This window comes from Mustela erminea, chromosome X (genome assembly GCF_009829155.1).
Source record: "Mustela erminea isolate mMusErm1 chromosome X, mMusErm1.Pri, whole genome shotgun sequence".
Classification (NCBI taxonomy): domain Eukaryota; kingdom Metazoa; phylum Chordata; class Mammalia; order Carnivora; family Mustelidae; genus Mustela; species Mustela erminea.
In genome coordinates, this window is record NC_045635.1 from 59074375 (window position 1) to 59090435 (window position 16061).

Sequence of the window (16061 nt, forward strand, 5' to 3'; positions counted from 1 at the left end):
ACCTAGGCGACCCGGAGTCACACGGGAGGAGGTGGGAAGGGGGGGAAGGAGGAAAATGACTTTTAAAGAAAAGAAAAAGTCCGCGACGACCTCTAATAATTAAGGTTCCACCTCCCTATATCCTGCCACGCCGCTCTCCAGCCGCCCTTATCGGGCTCCTGGCCGCGAAGTAAGACGGGAAATGTAGTCCCCTAAGGCTGACCAGGGTGGCACGACTGAAGAACTCGGTTTCCCAACCGGCTCTCGAGGCGCGTGCGCAGATGGCTGCCCGGGCGAGTGGTAAACAGAGACGTCAGGCGGGGGCTGCTGCTCCGAGCAAAACAAAAAGGGAACCCGGGGGTGGGGGGGGCTGATTGGGGAATTGGTGCGGCAGAGAGGCTGGGGCCGCGGGGCCGCGGGCCCTATTAAGAGTGGAGGGCAGGGAAGAGGCGGGGGGAGGGGCAGCTAGGGGAGGGGCGAGTGACGCGGGGGAGCGGGGCGTTGGGGAGGGCAGTGATCCGGGTGGAGGAAATTTGGGAGGAGTGTCCGGGGGGCAGCAACTTAAAAGGGGGAGGGAACTGCGGCTAAGAAGACGTTCGGTGATGGGAGCGCAATGTATGAGGGGATACGGTGCCTCAGGTTTAAAAGAGCAGGAAGCTGAGAGGTTGGAGAAAAAGTGTCTTCGCTAGGCGGAGGTTACAGGTGGTGTCTCGGAAAGAGCTCCGAGGCTGTCCGCTTGTAGTCGAGAAGACGATCGGAAAACTGTGTGGAAGGGACAGCTTGGGGGCTAGCGTCCTGGGGCGAGGGGGGAAGTTCGCGACTTTCTGAGGACTGGCAGGAATGTGCCTCCTGGCCCTCGGTGCTTCCCCCCTGGGGGGAGGCATCGCGAGGGACGGTGGCAGACTCCTCTGAACGCTGAGCGGCGGAGGTCCAACTCCACGTATGGATCCAAGGAATGAGAATTCAGCCACAGAGGCTGCCTCGATCATAGACCTCGATCCCGACTTCGAACCCCAGAGCCGTCCTCGCTCCTGCACCTGGCCCCTTCCCCGACCGGAGATCTCTACTGAGACAGCTGAGCCGCCTGAGCCGCCCGAGGTGGAGGCAGGTCTGGGAGACAAGGTACTCACGGAGGGGCACTCAGAGCCGACCCTGTTGCCCTCCCAGCTCCCAGAGCCGGCAGGGGGCCCCCAGCCCGGGATCCTGGGGGCTGTAACAGGTCCTCGGAAGGGAGGCTCCCGCCGGAATGCCTGGGGAAATCAGTCATATGCAGAACTCATCAGCCAGGCCATTGAAAGCGCCCCCGAGAAGCGACTGACACTCGCCCAGATCTATGAGTGGATGGTCCGCACTGTGCCCTACTTCAAGGACAAGGGGGACAGCAACAGCTCCGCAGGATGGAAGGTAACTATGACCCCCTTACCTTGGTCCCAATACCATCTGCCCCTGGGCCCCCTAGCCTCCTTACTGCCATTCTGGGGCCCCTTTTATGCCCCCACCCCAGGGAGCCACCTTCAAAGCCTCAATTACACAAACATTTACTTAGGACATAGTATATGCCGCTGCTCAGGGCTTGATGCTGGAGGATCGCAGATGAATAAGACACTGTCCTTTCCTTGGAGAAAATTGAATTCTCAGCTTGCTGCTCAACACTCCCAGTACTTTGGCTTGAGCTGCCCCAGACACTTATTCCCACAGAGAAGTCTTTATCCTATGTACAGCAGGAACTGTGTGGATTCCCCACATGAACCTAGCCTTCCCTCCCCCCCCACCTCCTACCCCAACACCTTTTCTCCCATTCCTGTGGGATTACCTGGATTCCCCCGATTGCCTCTCAGAACTCTACCTCAGGGTAGAGGTACTGTTGTAGAATGCCTCTACCCAAGAAGAGGGGGTTGAGTGGCCTGGGTGAAAACGGTGATACTCATGAGGTAAAGTGGCTGCTCTTATGGACCAGGAGGGGAAAAAAAGGGCCATGAGCTGCTACCTGCCTTGGTTTACCCCATAGTGCTAGGAAACTCTCCCTAGTAAGGGGTTATCTAAAAGTCTGGGGTGGCGGGGGCGGGAGGGAGATTTTTCATTTACCGTTGAGGAATAATAGTTATGAAAAAAAGAGATAGGGTCCTGACCTGAAAGCACAAGGTTGGGCGTTCGCTTGACTTTCCACGAAGAAACTGTGAGGATAGATCTTGCTAGATGCTCGGAAAATTTGTCTGGAGGAATATGGGACTCTTAATCACGAAATGGGGAGCTTCGGCCCCTTGGCATCTTGCATCCCCATAGCTGGTGAGATCAGCGTACAAGGAAGTAGAGAAGGTTGAATGAGCCGAGGGTCCTCCCCTAGGTATAGGAGATCGAGGGATCAGATCTGCACTATCCCTAGGAGATGGGCTGGACACAAAACAGGACAGCTGACTGAGACCCTTGGCACTATTTCTGGGTAGACTGCCATGCCACAGTCTCAGCTCCTAAAGAGCTCCCCTCCTTGGACCCAGCCTACACAGCTGTTTTTTCTCTTCCCTTAGGTTCATTTTCCCGGGTAGAAGAAATAATCACGAGATGTTAGTTATGCTGTGGGAGTGTAGTCCTTCCTTATAATGTTCACTGATTGGCGGATTTTTAGTTTACAAAGTAGTTTTTACGTTTTTTTGTTTTTGTTTTTGTTTTTTATTAATCTTCACAGCGGTTCTGAGATTCCACATTTTACATATGGGGAAACTAAGGTATAGAAAGGTCAGGAAACTTGCCTGATATCAGTAGAGCAAGGACCTGAACTCAGGTCTAACTAGAAATCATATCGTCTTTCTGCTAGTCCGTGAGGCCCAAATTCTCTTCATTGGAATAATGGCAAAGCCAAATCAGGCTGAGGTTGGGGCCTCCCAGCCTCTGACCCCCCCTCATCGCCTCCCCACCCCAAGGGGTAATGGGGCCTGAACTGGCTCCTCTGGTGATGTGCCAGGATTACTACAAGCCCACCAGGGGGTGGCTCTCACTTCGAACAAAAAAGCTTTGTTTAGGTGGCTTGGGGGAACAATTAGGAGTCACCTCCCCAACCCCGCTTCCAACAGGTAAGAATTCTAGGCTTCTAGGGAGCTGACCTCTCCAGGTAGGAGGATGTACTATGGACTAGTTCTGAGGTCTAAAGAAGAGGGGTTAAACAAATGGGCCTCATGGGTACCGAGTGTAGACAGAGGAATGGATCTTCTCAGTAGAGCCACAGCTGAAGGACAAAAAGGGGGGAGGTCCCAGTGCCAGAAGTCACGGGGGTGCTCGGTTACTGAGGCTGGACGGTTAATGTCTAGATGGACAAGTGTCTGTTACTTCAAGGGACGAGGAGTACCATTGCAGCCGGGGTAGTAGCCGTTCCTGAAGTGTCTCAGAGAGACAAGGAGTTCTTTGGCTACAGAACTCTGGAACATGAAGCTACTTCAGCATCTCTCCCCAGGCAGAGAGGGTCTCCTTATCTGGAGCACCAGTCAGAGCCTCAGCTTCTAGTAGCTCCAAGCCCTTCTGGGCTCCTCCCAAGTTTCTAAACACCAAAGAGCTCCATGTGGGAGGTCAAATGCCCCTAAGGTTGGAGATCTTAGGCACAAATTCCTGAGGAGAAGTAGGGGAAAGGAGGTGGGACAGAGAAGGTTGGTTGGGGGGGGCACAAAAGGATGGTGTAACTAGCCTGGGGCAACCAGTAGAAAGAAGCTGCTCTGGGGGCTCAAGAAGCTGCCAATCGCAGCTCCCTGGGCCCCTGGGGAAAAAAAACTTTATCTCTAGCAGAATATCAGCAGTGAGGGAGGAAGGGAGAACAGAGGGGAGGGAAGGAGGGAGGGAGAAGGTGCTTCCAATACCCAAGGCTCTCCAAAGCTGATAGAGCCTCAAGGGGAGGCTCACTATTGTCACCCAAGGGCCACCCTCCAATAAGGCAACAAGGTGCTGATTATGTGCTGGGAACCTGGCACTCCAAGCACACGCTGTTGAGGGCTGCCGGACTGGACAACATCATCTGTGCTGCGGGCGCATATACTCCATGAGACTAATTATGTGAAATTGAAAATAATACAATATAGGTTGGGTAAGATTGTGGGGAACAGATTAGAAATACCATGCGAGAGATTTGGCTGCAGAAGCCAAGCAACCACTTAACAGAAGAGAGGGGACTTATGCTTGGTCTGGAGGAAGGAGCAGAATTTACAGAAGGGAGACTTCCTGGGAGGAGGAGGGAGGGAAAAGGGACCGTGCCTTGTGTATCTGAGGCACAGAGAGGAGCCTGGCCTGAATGTAGTTGAGCCCATCTGCCCAAGGACTGGGAGGAATGAGAAAAAAAAGGGCGGGGGGGGGGGTGGATCTTCAAATCCTATGGAGAGCTGGGGCTCAAATGCCCCATGGGAAGTAGAGTGCCGGCTCACCTGGGGTTCCAGCCCATCAGCCTATTCAGAGAACTGGCTCAAGACGGCTGGAGACAGGGTGGGTCAGTCTTGGGCTAGTGTTAGGCCACTGTCCCGGAACTCCAAATGAGCCTACACTCAAGGAAGGAGGTTGTAGCCATGGAATTCTTTCCCATCTAATCCCAGTTCTTGCGGAATCAGGAGCATGTCTCCCCAGTAAATGCCCACCAGCGCCAGACAGCTCCCCCAGAGACCTGGGAGGAATGCATTGTTGTGAGCTTTTCCAGAGCGGGCCCAGTGCCCTCAGCAGTAGGTTGTTAACTCAGCTTGTCTCCTGGGCCCTTGTGCAGCAAAGTCTGGAGCAGCAGAGGCCAAACATCTTGTCTTTGGGTGGGAACTGTGTATGGTCTCCCCCCCCCACTCCCCCACCCCCATCCCTACCTTTGCTTGCTTCCACCCCCCACCCTTGCCGCGGGGTTGATAGCTCTGGGTTTCCAGGAATGCCCCTGCTCTGTCCCAGCGTGCTTTGAGGTGGAGCCGCTGGCCACTGGCCTCCCTGCACGTACCTCATGCCCCCTTTCCCACTGCCTCTGCCCCCTCCAGAACTCCATCCGCCACAACCTGTCCCTGCACAGCAAGTTCATCAAGGTTCACAACGAGGCTACTGGCAAGAGCTCCTGGTGGATGCTGAATCCTGAAGGAGGCAAGAGCGGCAAGGCTCCCCGCCGCCGGGCAGCCTCCATGGATAGCAGCAGCAAGCTGCTTCGGGGCCGCAGCAAGGCCCCCAAGAAGAAACCTGCCGTGCTGCCAGCTCCACCCGAAGGTGCCACTCCAACGAGCCCGGTCGGCCACTTCGCCAAGTGGTCAGGGAGCCCTTGCTCGCGAAACCGTGAAGAAGCCGATGTGTGGACCACCTTCCGTCCACGAAGCAGTTCCAACGCCAGCACCGTCAGCACTCGGCACTCCCCCATGAGGCCAGAGTCGGAGGTGCTTGCGGAGGGGGAGATGCCAGCCTCAGTTAGCAGCTATGCTGGAGGTGTCCCTCCCACCCTAAATGAAGATCTCGAGCTGTTAGATGGGCTCAATCTCACATCGTCCCATTCCCTGCTCTCTCGGAGTAGTCTCTCCGGCTTCTCTTTGCAGCATCCTGGGGGGACAGGGCCCTTGCACACCTACAGCACCTCCCTCTTCAGCCCAGCAGAGGGGCCCCTGGCAGCTGGAGAAGGGTGCTTCGCAAGCTCCCAGTCTCTGGAGGCCCTGCTCACCTCCGATACACCACCACCCCCCTCTGATGTGCTCATGACCCAGGTAGACCCCATTCTGTCCCAGGCTCCGACACTTCTGCTGCTGGGGGGGCTGCCTTCCTCCAGCAAGCTAGCCACGGGAGTCGGCCTCTGTCCCAAGCCACTAGAGGCCCCAGGCCCCAGTGGTCTGGTTCCCACCCTGTCTATGATAGCACCACCTTCAGTCATGGCAGGGGCTCCCATCCCCAAACCGCTGGGGGCTCCTGTGCTCACACCCAGTACTGAAGCTGCAGGCCAAGACCGAATGCCTCAGGATCTAGATCTTGACATGTATATGGAAAACCTGGAGTGCGACATGGATAACATCATCAGCGACCTCATGGATGGGGGCGAGGGACTGGACTTCAACTTCGAGCCAGGTAGGAGACCTCTTCGTCCACAGTAGCATCTCATGGGCTACAGCCACTCCTAGGTGCCCAGCTTGTGCCATGATCTGAGCCAGAGGGGGCTTTAAGACAGGTTGGTGGGGGGGGGTGGCGGGAGCCCCTGGGGAATGGGAGGGAGGGTGTCCTATGAGAGGGGGCACCCCTCAGCAGTGCCCTCCCCTAGTAGCAGCGTAGGATAGATGGGGGAAGGGCTCTCTCTTTGTTGGTTGTTTTTTTTTTTTTGGTGGGGGGTGGACCCTAATGGTGGAGAGTTGTCATGCCCCAGATGAGCTTCTTACCTTGTCTCCCATCTCTCCTTCCCACAGATCCCTGAGCCATGGCTGGAAGCTTTGTCCTCCCCTGCTTCGGTGGTGGGGCCAGGCGTGCCTCTTTAGCCACTCTTTACCCTTGACCCCTCCCTGGGAATTCGGGACCCTGCTTTAGAGCTAGGGTGGGGTCTGCTCCCATGGGTGTTGAGGAAATTACAAAGATAAAGCTGCCCCATATATAGGAACTATGGAGGGAGGGAGGGAAGCGGGTGGGGGAAAGGGAAAGGGTTTCTTCTCACTGTGCCAATTAGGGGGTGAGGCCCCCTCTTGGGAGCCATCCTTGGCTCCCTCCATTCCCACCCCCTAGGTTTTACATCAGGGGTGGGCAATGCTGTTGGAAATGTGAAGTCACCAGTGGCCTTACCCCTGCCTTTGGGAGCAGGATCTTTTGTAGTCTTATCTGAGCTGGTCCAGGCTGGCTTAAGCCTGGGATTTTTATTCAGTGGCCCCCTAGGCCAGTGGGGTGGGGTGGGTAGGGTGGGTTAGTAGGGACCTGGAAGGGCCAAGGTCTGAGCACCGGAGGGGCTCACTGGGCCAAATCACCCTTGGAAGGCTGCAGATAACAGAAAGGCTTTTTGTAAACTTTTAAAGACATATAAACACAAATATAGAGATTTTTAACAGTGGCAAGGTGCTAGTGATGGGGAGAATGCTTTTTTTTCTTTATGAAGGCTTTGTCATAGTGACGCGATGCAAACACTACAGACATTACTTGGGGAAACACAGGAAGTGGTGGGGGGGGAGAGCTCCAGGCTGCCACAGAGCAGAGGGGCAGGGGTGCAGCAGTGGACAGCAGTACCCAGCAAGGGGAAAGCTCTGGGAGATGCCCAGAACAAGGTCGGCATGCACCTGGCTTAGAGATTCCCTGTGGAAAAGGCTAAGCAAGGCCCCCGTGTTCAACTTGTGTCTGGGAGTGTATGGTGTTGGGGGCGCAGTCACACTCCAGCATGACCCACTGCTGATTAGCACATGGTGGGAGAGTGCATGGAAGGCCTGGAATTAGTCTGTGGCCTGGAAAGGGGTGGGAGGGGTGCGGAAGAAGAGAAGGGAAGGATTTAGGGTGGTAAAGTTAGGCACAGAGACCTCCCTGTTCCAGGCCCCTGACAGCTGTCCCTGCCCTTCTTCCCCTTGCCTGACTATTGGGGTTATATGGTAGTGTGTGCGGTGGCAGGCGGGTGTGTGTGTGTGTGTGTAACAGGGAATGGGGAGCTGGGGAGCTTGGCTGAGGGTCTGGGAAATGAGCAGGGATGGAAGGGAATGTGGATCAGGTTTACTAGCACCTGCCAGGGTGGCCATCTGGGATTCCTTTTCCACCCCAGCCCCCAAAGCAGCCCCTCCCCCAGTCCCCTTTGCATTGTCCCCTCCCCCACCCCTGCTGTGGGTTCCCATCATTTCCTGTGTCGGCGCCTGGCCTACCCAGATTGTATCATGTTCTAGATTGGAGTGGGGAAGTGTGTCAAATCAATAAATGAATAAATCCAATAAATGCCTATAACCAGCTCTGGTTTCTGCTGCCTTGGTGCTCCCCTTGCATAAGGGGGAGGGTGGGGGAAGGGGGAAGACAGGACTGGCGGGAGGGACTACTCAGAGGTGGAGAGGTGTGGGGTGGGGAGATTTCAGCAGGGGGAGTTGGATTGGGGTGGGGGGAGGGAAGATGCCCATCGGTCACTGAACCCCAGCAGTAGTGGGCAGGCTGTGATAGGCCTCTGAAGGGGAGGTAGTCTGGTTGGAGACGACCCCTCCCCCTACTGGTGCCAGGGCCACACTTAAACCTTGGTGCTAATGCGGGGGAAGGAGTTTTTCTTGAAGGGACCTCAGGTTGAATTCCAGTAATTTCATACCTCGTATTACTGCTCTCACTTGGTCACTTTATTTAGTTAGCGATGTTTATCCCTCCTACTGAAAAAGTCCGCTCTGGTCCTAAAGGTTGGACCCCTGCGAGTGGGCCCCTCTTCATCTGATCTTCCGGTTGATTTGGACTAGAAAAGGAAAGGGTCCATGAGTAGATAAGGAGGACCCTCAGGGAAGCTTTCTACAAACTGGGGCCAGTGGCAGGCCAGGCGGAGAGAGGTTGGAGGCAGGTCTTGGGCGTGGATGTTGGATTTGGAAAGGAAATTCATGGAGGGGGGAATGGGTGTGGGAGCCTTGGGTTGGCTGGTAGGGAAAGGGGGGTGCAAGGACAGACCACATTTGGGGAGTCTTACTGGGAGGTTCATGGAAGATTCAATAGGAACAACTTTCTTGGCTTCTTGGCTTCTAAGCAGTTTCACTCGGCTCCTCTCCAGGATGTCGCATTGTGTGCGCAAGGCATCTGAAAATGAGAAAAAGGCGCCCCCACCTCTGAGGACTAGAGGCCTTACCTACCCATTCCATCCCTCCCATCATTCTAGCCATCACTGTGAGTGACTGGGCCCAAGGCTAGGTGGAAGAGTGGTCTGAAGATGCCTAAGTTTTGCTCTTTTCAGTGGGAACTGGGACACCAAGACTCCAAGAAAAAAGGATGAAGGTGAAGATGGAAAGGACAGGGTGGGGATAGGGAGAATATATCAAGACAGTGCCCAAGAAATGGGGAGAAGAGTAAGGGTGAGTGACACACGCCACTCTGGCCGGTTGGAGTGAAACATCCATCCTTAAGTGGACCTAGGCCTTGTTCCCCTTTTCCTAGGATCCTGCTTTATTATGCCACTCCCACTCCACAAAGAGAATGTACTCTGTCACCTGGCTATGTACCGTCCTTCCTCCATCCTGCTCCTTACCAATTAGCTCAGGTTCTGGATTCTTGAGGAGAGGCACAAAAGCTCTGTAGGCGTTCTCCAGTCGGGTTCCTGTGGACACAGCAGTGTGCTATTCCCAGCCCCTGTCACCCCATCTCCACCCTTCCAAAGACAGAGACTTCCGGAACCTAACACTCGAGGTCACTGTGACCTGATGTACCCGATTTCCCCCCCTCCTCAGGTCCAAGCCTAGGATCAGGTGCTGGGGAGGGGCTAATATGCGTCAACCTACCCTATTGTCATAGAGGGAATGCTCTTTCTTGGGCTGACTGGAGATGGTCAGTTAGGACCTGGGTGAGGGTCAAGGTTCACAACCCATTTTGGACAAGGTTCACAATTCATTTTGAGGGCCCCACCCTGTCTCTCAGGAATGCTCCCAAACCTCTACCTGGTGCTCCACGCTCCACCTTACAAATGTAGTAGGTGTTGCGAGCAGTAAGGAATTTGCTGGCATAGTCTCCAGGGGTCTTCGTCAGGAAAAGCAACTTCATTGTCCCTGTTTCATCACACAAATCGATGGTGTCTGGAGGGAGACCACAGGGTAAATGAGGCCCTGAGGAAGGAGAGTGGGAGCAGAAAGGGCACTGATCCTATCCTCAATGGGTTGGAAGAAGCTGTTGGATTCCAAGAGCTCTTTTCTTGCCAGTCGGAGAGCTTGGGGGCTGGAAAAGACCCTGCGGACTTTCTAACCCTTGGCCTTTAGTCCCCTCCCCGCAACTCCTCACCTGTTTTAGGTAACCCTACTTTACTGCGGGCGTAATGCAGCAACAGAAGGACAGAGCAATTGGTATTGACCAGAAACTGCTGATTATCTGAGAAGACATGGGATAGGGCACACGGCCCTTCTCTAGTTATACCATCCCTGTGACCATCCCCCACTGCCCTCAACCCCCCACAAGCCCCACATACAGACTTCAGCTCTGTGATACCCCTCACCTCCATGTTTGATGAAAATAAACATGCTCTCAGGATCTTCTTACTCTTCAGACAGAGGCCTGATGAGTCATTTGGAGCAAGAGTGTTCTAGAGGTCCTGGGAGTGGGGGCAAGTGGGCCCATAGGGCTGGGGGTCTGGAGAGGTCGGTAGATCACATAGGCTGAAGAGGCCCCAGACTGGGCAGGCAGGAGAGAGCTATTGGCAGTTGTGGATAACCAGCATCCCTAGGGGGTGGGGCCTGAGGCCGCAGTTGAGGGATTATGAGGTCAGAAGTGGTATAAGTGGCAGAAGGTGGAGTAAGGATAGGGAGAGAAGAACCTGGGTGGGGTCTGTGACAGATTTGCTGGGGTTGGGGGCAACAAGGTAAATCTCATTTGAAAATGCATCCTGCGGGGCGCCATCAGTGGGGTAAGCATCTGACTCTAGGTTTCGGCTCAGATGGAGAGCTCAGGGTCCTGGGATCAAGCCCTGCACGGTGCGCTCCTCCACGCTCAGTGCAGAGTAAGCTTGTCCTCTCCCTCTGCTCCTCCCCACCCCCAATAAATAAATAAAATCGTTTTAAAAATAAAATAAGGGGTGCGTGGGTGGCTCAGTCAGTTGGGGAAGGTGGTCTGCCTTTGGCTCAAGTCATGATCCTGGGAGCCTGGGATCAAGCCCCGTATCAGGCTCCCTGCTTGGCGGGGAGCCTGCTTCTTCTCCCTCTCCCTCTGCCATTCCCCCTGCTTGTGCCCTCTGGCCCTATCTCTCTGTCAAATAAATACACAAAATCTTTTAATAATAAACAAACAAACAAATAAATAAGATGAAATGAAATAAAATGTATGCTAATAGAACTGCAGGAGACCTAGAGAAAAGTCAAGTTTCTCGAACGCCACTCTTCTCTAGTTAATTTGTGGTACTACTGCTTCCACATTATTTCATCTACTACTCCTTTTTCCTACTGTCAGCCCCATGCCTCACACCCTCCTTGCACCCCACATTTCCCTTGCTCCCCGCCCCAACAACAGACATTCTTGACGATTATCAACAGAAGCTTTATTTCTCATTGCTTGGAACATAATTGAAGGTTAGATGGAAAGAGGGAGGGAAGGACGGAGGGCCTGCGGGAGAAAGAATCCTGCAAGGAGGAGGAGGAGTGGCTGGAGCAGGGAAGACCAGACGCATGTACAGGGCAAAAGGGGCAATTAGACCATAGGAAATGTTGAATGGGGTGGGGGTGGAGGCAGAGGGAAATTATAGGGGGCATAAAATTCAGAATCAGCCACAGGGGGGCGAGGTGAGCATTGGACCCAGGCTGGTTAGAGGAGGGGAAGTTAGTACAACTTAGGACTCCAGGACTCTGGGGGTTCAGTCAGGGTATCAGGGCTCTGGTTTCAGGTTTCAGGGTGTAACATGGGGGAGCCCAGTAGGGGCTGTGCTGGCTGCAGGGGGAGCCCCCAGGCCCCTCCCCTGGAGCCCCTCCTTTTGGGGGAATCTCACTGACGTGGCAAAGCCATTCACTGTAGTCTGGCTGCAAGCTCTCCGCCAGGCCCTTGGACACTCCACTCCAGGCCTAAAGACAGATATCTCCAGGTCAAGGGTCAATTAGGGGCAGGGACTCAAAGACCCAGGCTCTGGACCAAGGGAGCTCTTGCAAGGTCTGCAACTCCTGGGATTACAGAAGGCACACACAGACTCCTGGGCGGGGGGTGCCCATACCAGGGTTTCCCTCTGCCCCACCCAATCTATATAATCCGTTCTTCTGTGCATCTCTCCCCATCTAGCCCCTCCCCCCACTGACTGGCCACATCCTGACCGTTAGTGCAGGCCCCCTCCCCTCTCCTCTGCCCACCCCCATGCTCTGTCTGACTTGCAGACAGAGGCAGCCGGTAGCTGGCAAACTGCAGTCTGCCTGTGACAATGTTCTCACCGAAAAATTTCCATGGTATTCGGTAACCAGATCCTCTAGGTTCTTGAGGGTAGGAATTCGGGGAATCGTCCTGGTGGAGAAGAAAGAGGGAGCAGGAGCATGTCGGTTACGCTGTTTTATGACCCGTCTCCCAGCTCTCCCAGACAGAACGAAGGGATTCTGTGTTCCCTAGGCCTGCAGCTTCCTTCCATCGCCATGCCCCCTTGAGTGATCCCTTGTTCCTTACTGTCCCGCTCTCTACTCCTGGAGACCCTGCGACAACCCTCCAGTACTATTTCTTCCCAGCTACCCCACCTCATTTTCCTGGGATATCTGAAATCTCACCGTTCCAGCCAGCAGTACACACAGATAAGGCTAATAATCAATCCCATGGAGCCAAGGGGGATAAGCACAGCTTCCAACGCAAACAACAAAGGATTCTCTACAAAAAAAAAAGAAGAAGAAGAAGGAGGAGGAGGAGGAGGAGGAGGAGGAGGAGGAGAAAGAGAAAGAGCCCTGATGTCTGTAGTGTCCCAACTTTGGTGCCAGGCACAGTGCTAGACACTTTCCATATTCTTAATCCTCACAGCTCTTGAGAGTGGGGTTGGGGGTGGGGGGAACAATCATTATCTCCATTTTACAGATGAGAAAACAGAATCAAAGAGGTTAGTGATGTGCCCGAGGTCAAAGAGGGAGTAACAAGCAGAGCCAGGTTTAAAACCCTATATCGGTCTGGCTCCAAAGCCATCTTTACCACGCAGGCTTTCCAGGAATGCTGTAGGGGAATCTTAAACATTCTATATCTTTTCTGCCTCCTTCTTGACAATGCCCCCCCCCAACTCTAACAACATAGTGACCCAACCCTACACAGAAAAAACCTGTGACCTGGGGGTTAAGGTTGAACAGTGAGGGGAGACAGGCCACCAAATCTGGGGGGCTTAGGGGTCAAGAGGTACAGCAAAAGAGAGCGATGCTAGAAAGGGTTGGGGTGCCGGGCTCATGGGTCACAGTGAGGCCTTAGGCCCATTTTACCCTTGGAAGTGTTGCTGCCCCAGTGGACTGGGCGGCTCCATTCACTCCAACGCTGAGCGCTTCCGCAGAGTGGATTATAGCGGCTCCGGACACGGAACGTGTAGAATTTCTGCCCATCCACGCTAGGCAGAGAGAAGCTATTTCGGTGGTCCACCGATTGTTCCTTGGGGAGAAAGAGGGCGAGGGAGAGATGGGTGTCTAAAAGAGAAGGGAGAATGAAAACTTTTGCCCTTCCCCCCGGTCATCGTGTTCTTCCTGGCTCTTTTCTCCTCTCTTGACTCTAGCCGCACTGCTCCCTTCACAGACTAGAATTCAAGGCCTCCTCGCCAGATGCCCTTGAAGGCTCCCTTTTGTTTACTTGCCTATCAGGTATAGGTAAGGAAACATCCATGGAAAGTCACTGGTGATGATAGGGAAAGGAGCTGGATGAGAGGAGAGACAAAGCAAAGGAACTGGGTGGTAAGGCGGGGAGGTGGGGACGCAGGTGGTGATGGCAGAGAACAGGTGCTCGAGATTGCGCCCTCCTACTTGGCTGTTTGACTCCTTTATCCTCATCTGCTCAGCCTGAGCTGCTGCAGTCCTGCCCCCATCACTCACAGTCCAGCTGCGGTCCCAGTCACTCCGGTACTGCACCAGGTGCTCCAGACAGTGGTCCAGGTGTCTGTTGCTCCAGCTCAGTTCTAGCTGGGATTCACTCAGGTTGCGAAGGGTCAGGTTCTCCGGGGCCCAGGGGATCACTGGAGAGATGTGTATGTGTGGGGGTGGGGTGGGGTGTGTGTGTGGTCATTCCCCTGGCCTAGACGAGTTAGGATCCTGAAGGCAGTGTCCCTGATCCCTCCACCCCTCCCTATCCAGACCCCTCACCTCCTCCTTCTTGCCTAAGTACCCTTAAGGTGAAAGAACACCACTCCATATATCCCAGTGCCCCCATAATACATCCCTGGACTCTTGGTGCCCTTTCCAAATTACCCAGATTCTGTAGTTTTAGTGTCCGAATGGACTGTCTCCTGGGTTCCTGTGGGTCCTGGAGCTGGACCACAAATGTTTCGTAGAGATGGATCTCCTCCTTTTGCAGCCAACAGCCAGCAGTGGTCCCTCCAGAGAACAGATAGTGGCCACACTCCTGGACTTTATCATCATTGGAGTTCTTGTACCTAGAGAAGGGTTGGGAGAAAGAGGAATGGTGGCATAAACTTGGGTACTACAGATACCACAGCCCAGCCTCGTCTCCTTTGAACTGACTTACTACCGTGAGAAAATAGTGGGGAGGCTCAGACAATGGCTACCCACTTTCTTGGTCCCCATGAAGTCCCTCACATCCAGCCCACCCCCCTCTGACTCCCTTGTGCTGTTCCCTCTTCCCTTCTCATACCAGTAGTGCAGAGTCAGGTTGCTGGGCTGGGGCTCAGAGCTGCTGTCCCAAGTGCAATTCATGTACTCAACATTGAACACAAAACACTGGACCTCTGGGAGGGGCAGGGTGGAAACACTGAGGGTCCTAGGAGGTGTAGCAGTTGGGAAGAAACCTAGGTTGGAGAGAAGACAAAGAGGGGGAGGGGAAGACCAGAAATGATGGTCAGAAGAAGCAGCAGCATGAGGCAGAGAACCCTTCCCCTTTCCTTCTCCACAGTACTCTTAAATTCTGCCCGCATCCTTCTAATCTCCCATGGCAGGTTGGACATTTCTGTACGGCCCCTTCCCACAGTCTCCCCTCTCCCCAACCCCCTCCAGTCCCACGTTTCCCACCAGCTGCGACGTCTTCATTCCCATTGGGCATGGGGACTGTTGGGTTCAGCCCCACCCCCAGCAGAGGCAGCTGCAGGAATAAGAAGGATCTGAGTGGCAATGGTGGCTTCAACATGGCGCTTGCTCTTCGTTCCCTGGGTGTAGACTGTCAGGAACCTGGGCCCCTCACCCATTACCCCTCCCCACCCACACATTTCCTTCTGTCATAGCTTCCGGTGGAAAGAACCTTAGAAACCAGGGCTTTACAGAGGGTGTGGCAAATGTGTGCTGTGACACAGGCCAAATCTTCTGGGAGATTAAGTGTTAATCTAATCCGTAGGTGTAACACCACCACTGTAAAGTGCTGTTAGGCAGGAACAGAGGCTGGGCACCCGAGACTGTCATGGACTCGAGAATCCTCAGACCACCCGGATCCCGGGAAGGATCTGTTCCCCATTGCCACCACAACCATCACCACTCCCTACCAACCACCCTCTCATCTAAGCCATTTTATCCCGTAGAGTGGAGGGTCTGGACCTCCCTCCCCTTCCTGTGCTCAGTCACCCTGAAACCTCTGTGAAAGCCCTACTGTCTCAGGTGGAAAGTACTGTCTTGACTCCTGTGGGCACACATATAGCTGTCTTTCTTCTGACCTAATCCAAACCCAAATATCCACTCTTAGCTGCTGCCTGAGCTGGGTCCCTGTTGAGACTGGTGAGGAGGTCTGACTTAGAAGTAGATTCTGGAAATGGAGGAACAAACACACTGGCTTCAAACTCCTCATCTTCCCCTAAATCTGCTTCTCTTCCTGTGTTCCCTATCTCAGTTAACGTGTCATCACCCTTTTGGTCACCCAGACTTGAAACCTCAAAGTCCTCATCAATTTCTCCCTCTCTCTCATTCCTGAGAATCCAATCAGTTCTAGTCTGTGGTGTTTCTCTCAGCAGTGTCCTCCTTTCCATCAGCACAGCCACTGTGCTAAATCAGCCTTTAATTCCCTCTAGTCATGATTATTCCTTGAACCCACTAGCTGGCCTTTCTTTTTTTCTGTCTTTCCTTGAGAGACGGGGAGCAGAGAGAGAATTTTTTCACGATCCTGAGATCCTGACCTGAGCCAAAACCAACAGTAAGATGCTTAACCGACTGAGCCATCCAGGCGTCCCCAGGCCAGTCTTTCTTTCTTATATTTTATTTATTTATTTGAGAGAGAGGGAGAGCAAGAGTGTGGGCAGGGAGAGGAGGAAGGGACAGAGGGAGAAGGAGAAGACTTGCCTGCTGAGCAGTGAGCACGACTCAGGGATCAATCCCGGGACCTGGGATCATGACCTGAGCCGAAGGCAGACGCTTAAC

The 16061-nt window shown here is 54.0% G+C and overlaps 3 protein-coding genes across 5 annotated transcripts; 1 reads left to right on the forward strand and 2 right to left on the reverse strand.

The window, feature by feature from the left end:
* Positions 1–227: 227 nt before the first annotated feature.
* Positions 228–7851, forward strand: FOXO4 (forkhead box O4). Its single transcript, XM_032330805.1, has 3 exons — positions 228–1383; positions 4962–6021; positions 6354–7851. The coding sequence occupies exons 1-3, from the start codon at positions 922–924 to the stop codon at positions 6359–6361; spliced, it is 1530 nt and encodes a 509-aa protein (XP_032186696.1). The 5' UTR covers positions 228–921; the 3' UTR covers positions 6362–7851.
* A 352-nt stretch (positions 7852–8203) lies between these two features.
* CXHXorf65 (chromosome X CXorf65 homolog) lies at positions 8204–10548 on the reverse strand. 3 transcript variants are annotated; one of them, XM_032330808.1, is made up of 6 exons: positions 10067–10548; positions 9856–9942; positions 9519–9653; positions 9113–9181; positions 8561–8667; positions 8204–8335 (listed from the first exon to the last, which is right to left on the reverse strand). In XM_032330808.1, the coding sequence occupies exons 1-6, from the start codon at positions 10089–10091 to the stop codon at positions 8234–8236; spliced, it is 525 nt and encodes a 174-aa protein (XP_032186699.1). In that variant the 5' UTR covers positions 10092–10548; the 3' UTR covers positions 8204–8233. The 3 variants fall into 3 exon arrangements, with proteins under 3 accessions (XP_032186699.1, XP_032186697.1, XP_032186700.1); XM_032330806.1 differs by having other exon boundaries at positions 9513–9653; XM_032330809.1 differs by lacking the exon at positions 9856–9942 and having other exon boundaries at positions 9513–9653.
* Positions 10549–11079: 531 nt separating this feature from the next.
* On the reverse strand, positions 11080–14953 carry IL2RG (interleukin 2 receptor subunit gamma). Its single transcript, XM_032331136.1, has 8 exons — positions 14733–14953; positions 14359–14512; positions 13956–14140; positions 13584–13723; positions 12987–13149; positions 12300–12396; positions 11976–12045; positions 11080–11618 (listed from the first exon to the last, which is right to left on the reverse strand). The coding sequence occupies exons 1-8, from the start codon at positions 14845–14847 to the stop codon at positions 11418–11420; spliced, it is 1125 nt and encodes a 374-aa protein (XP_032187027.1). The 5' UTR covers positions 14848–14953; the 3' UTR covers positions 11080–11417.
* Between the last annotated feature and the right edge of the window lie 1108 nt (positions 14954–16061).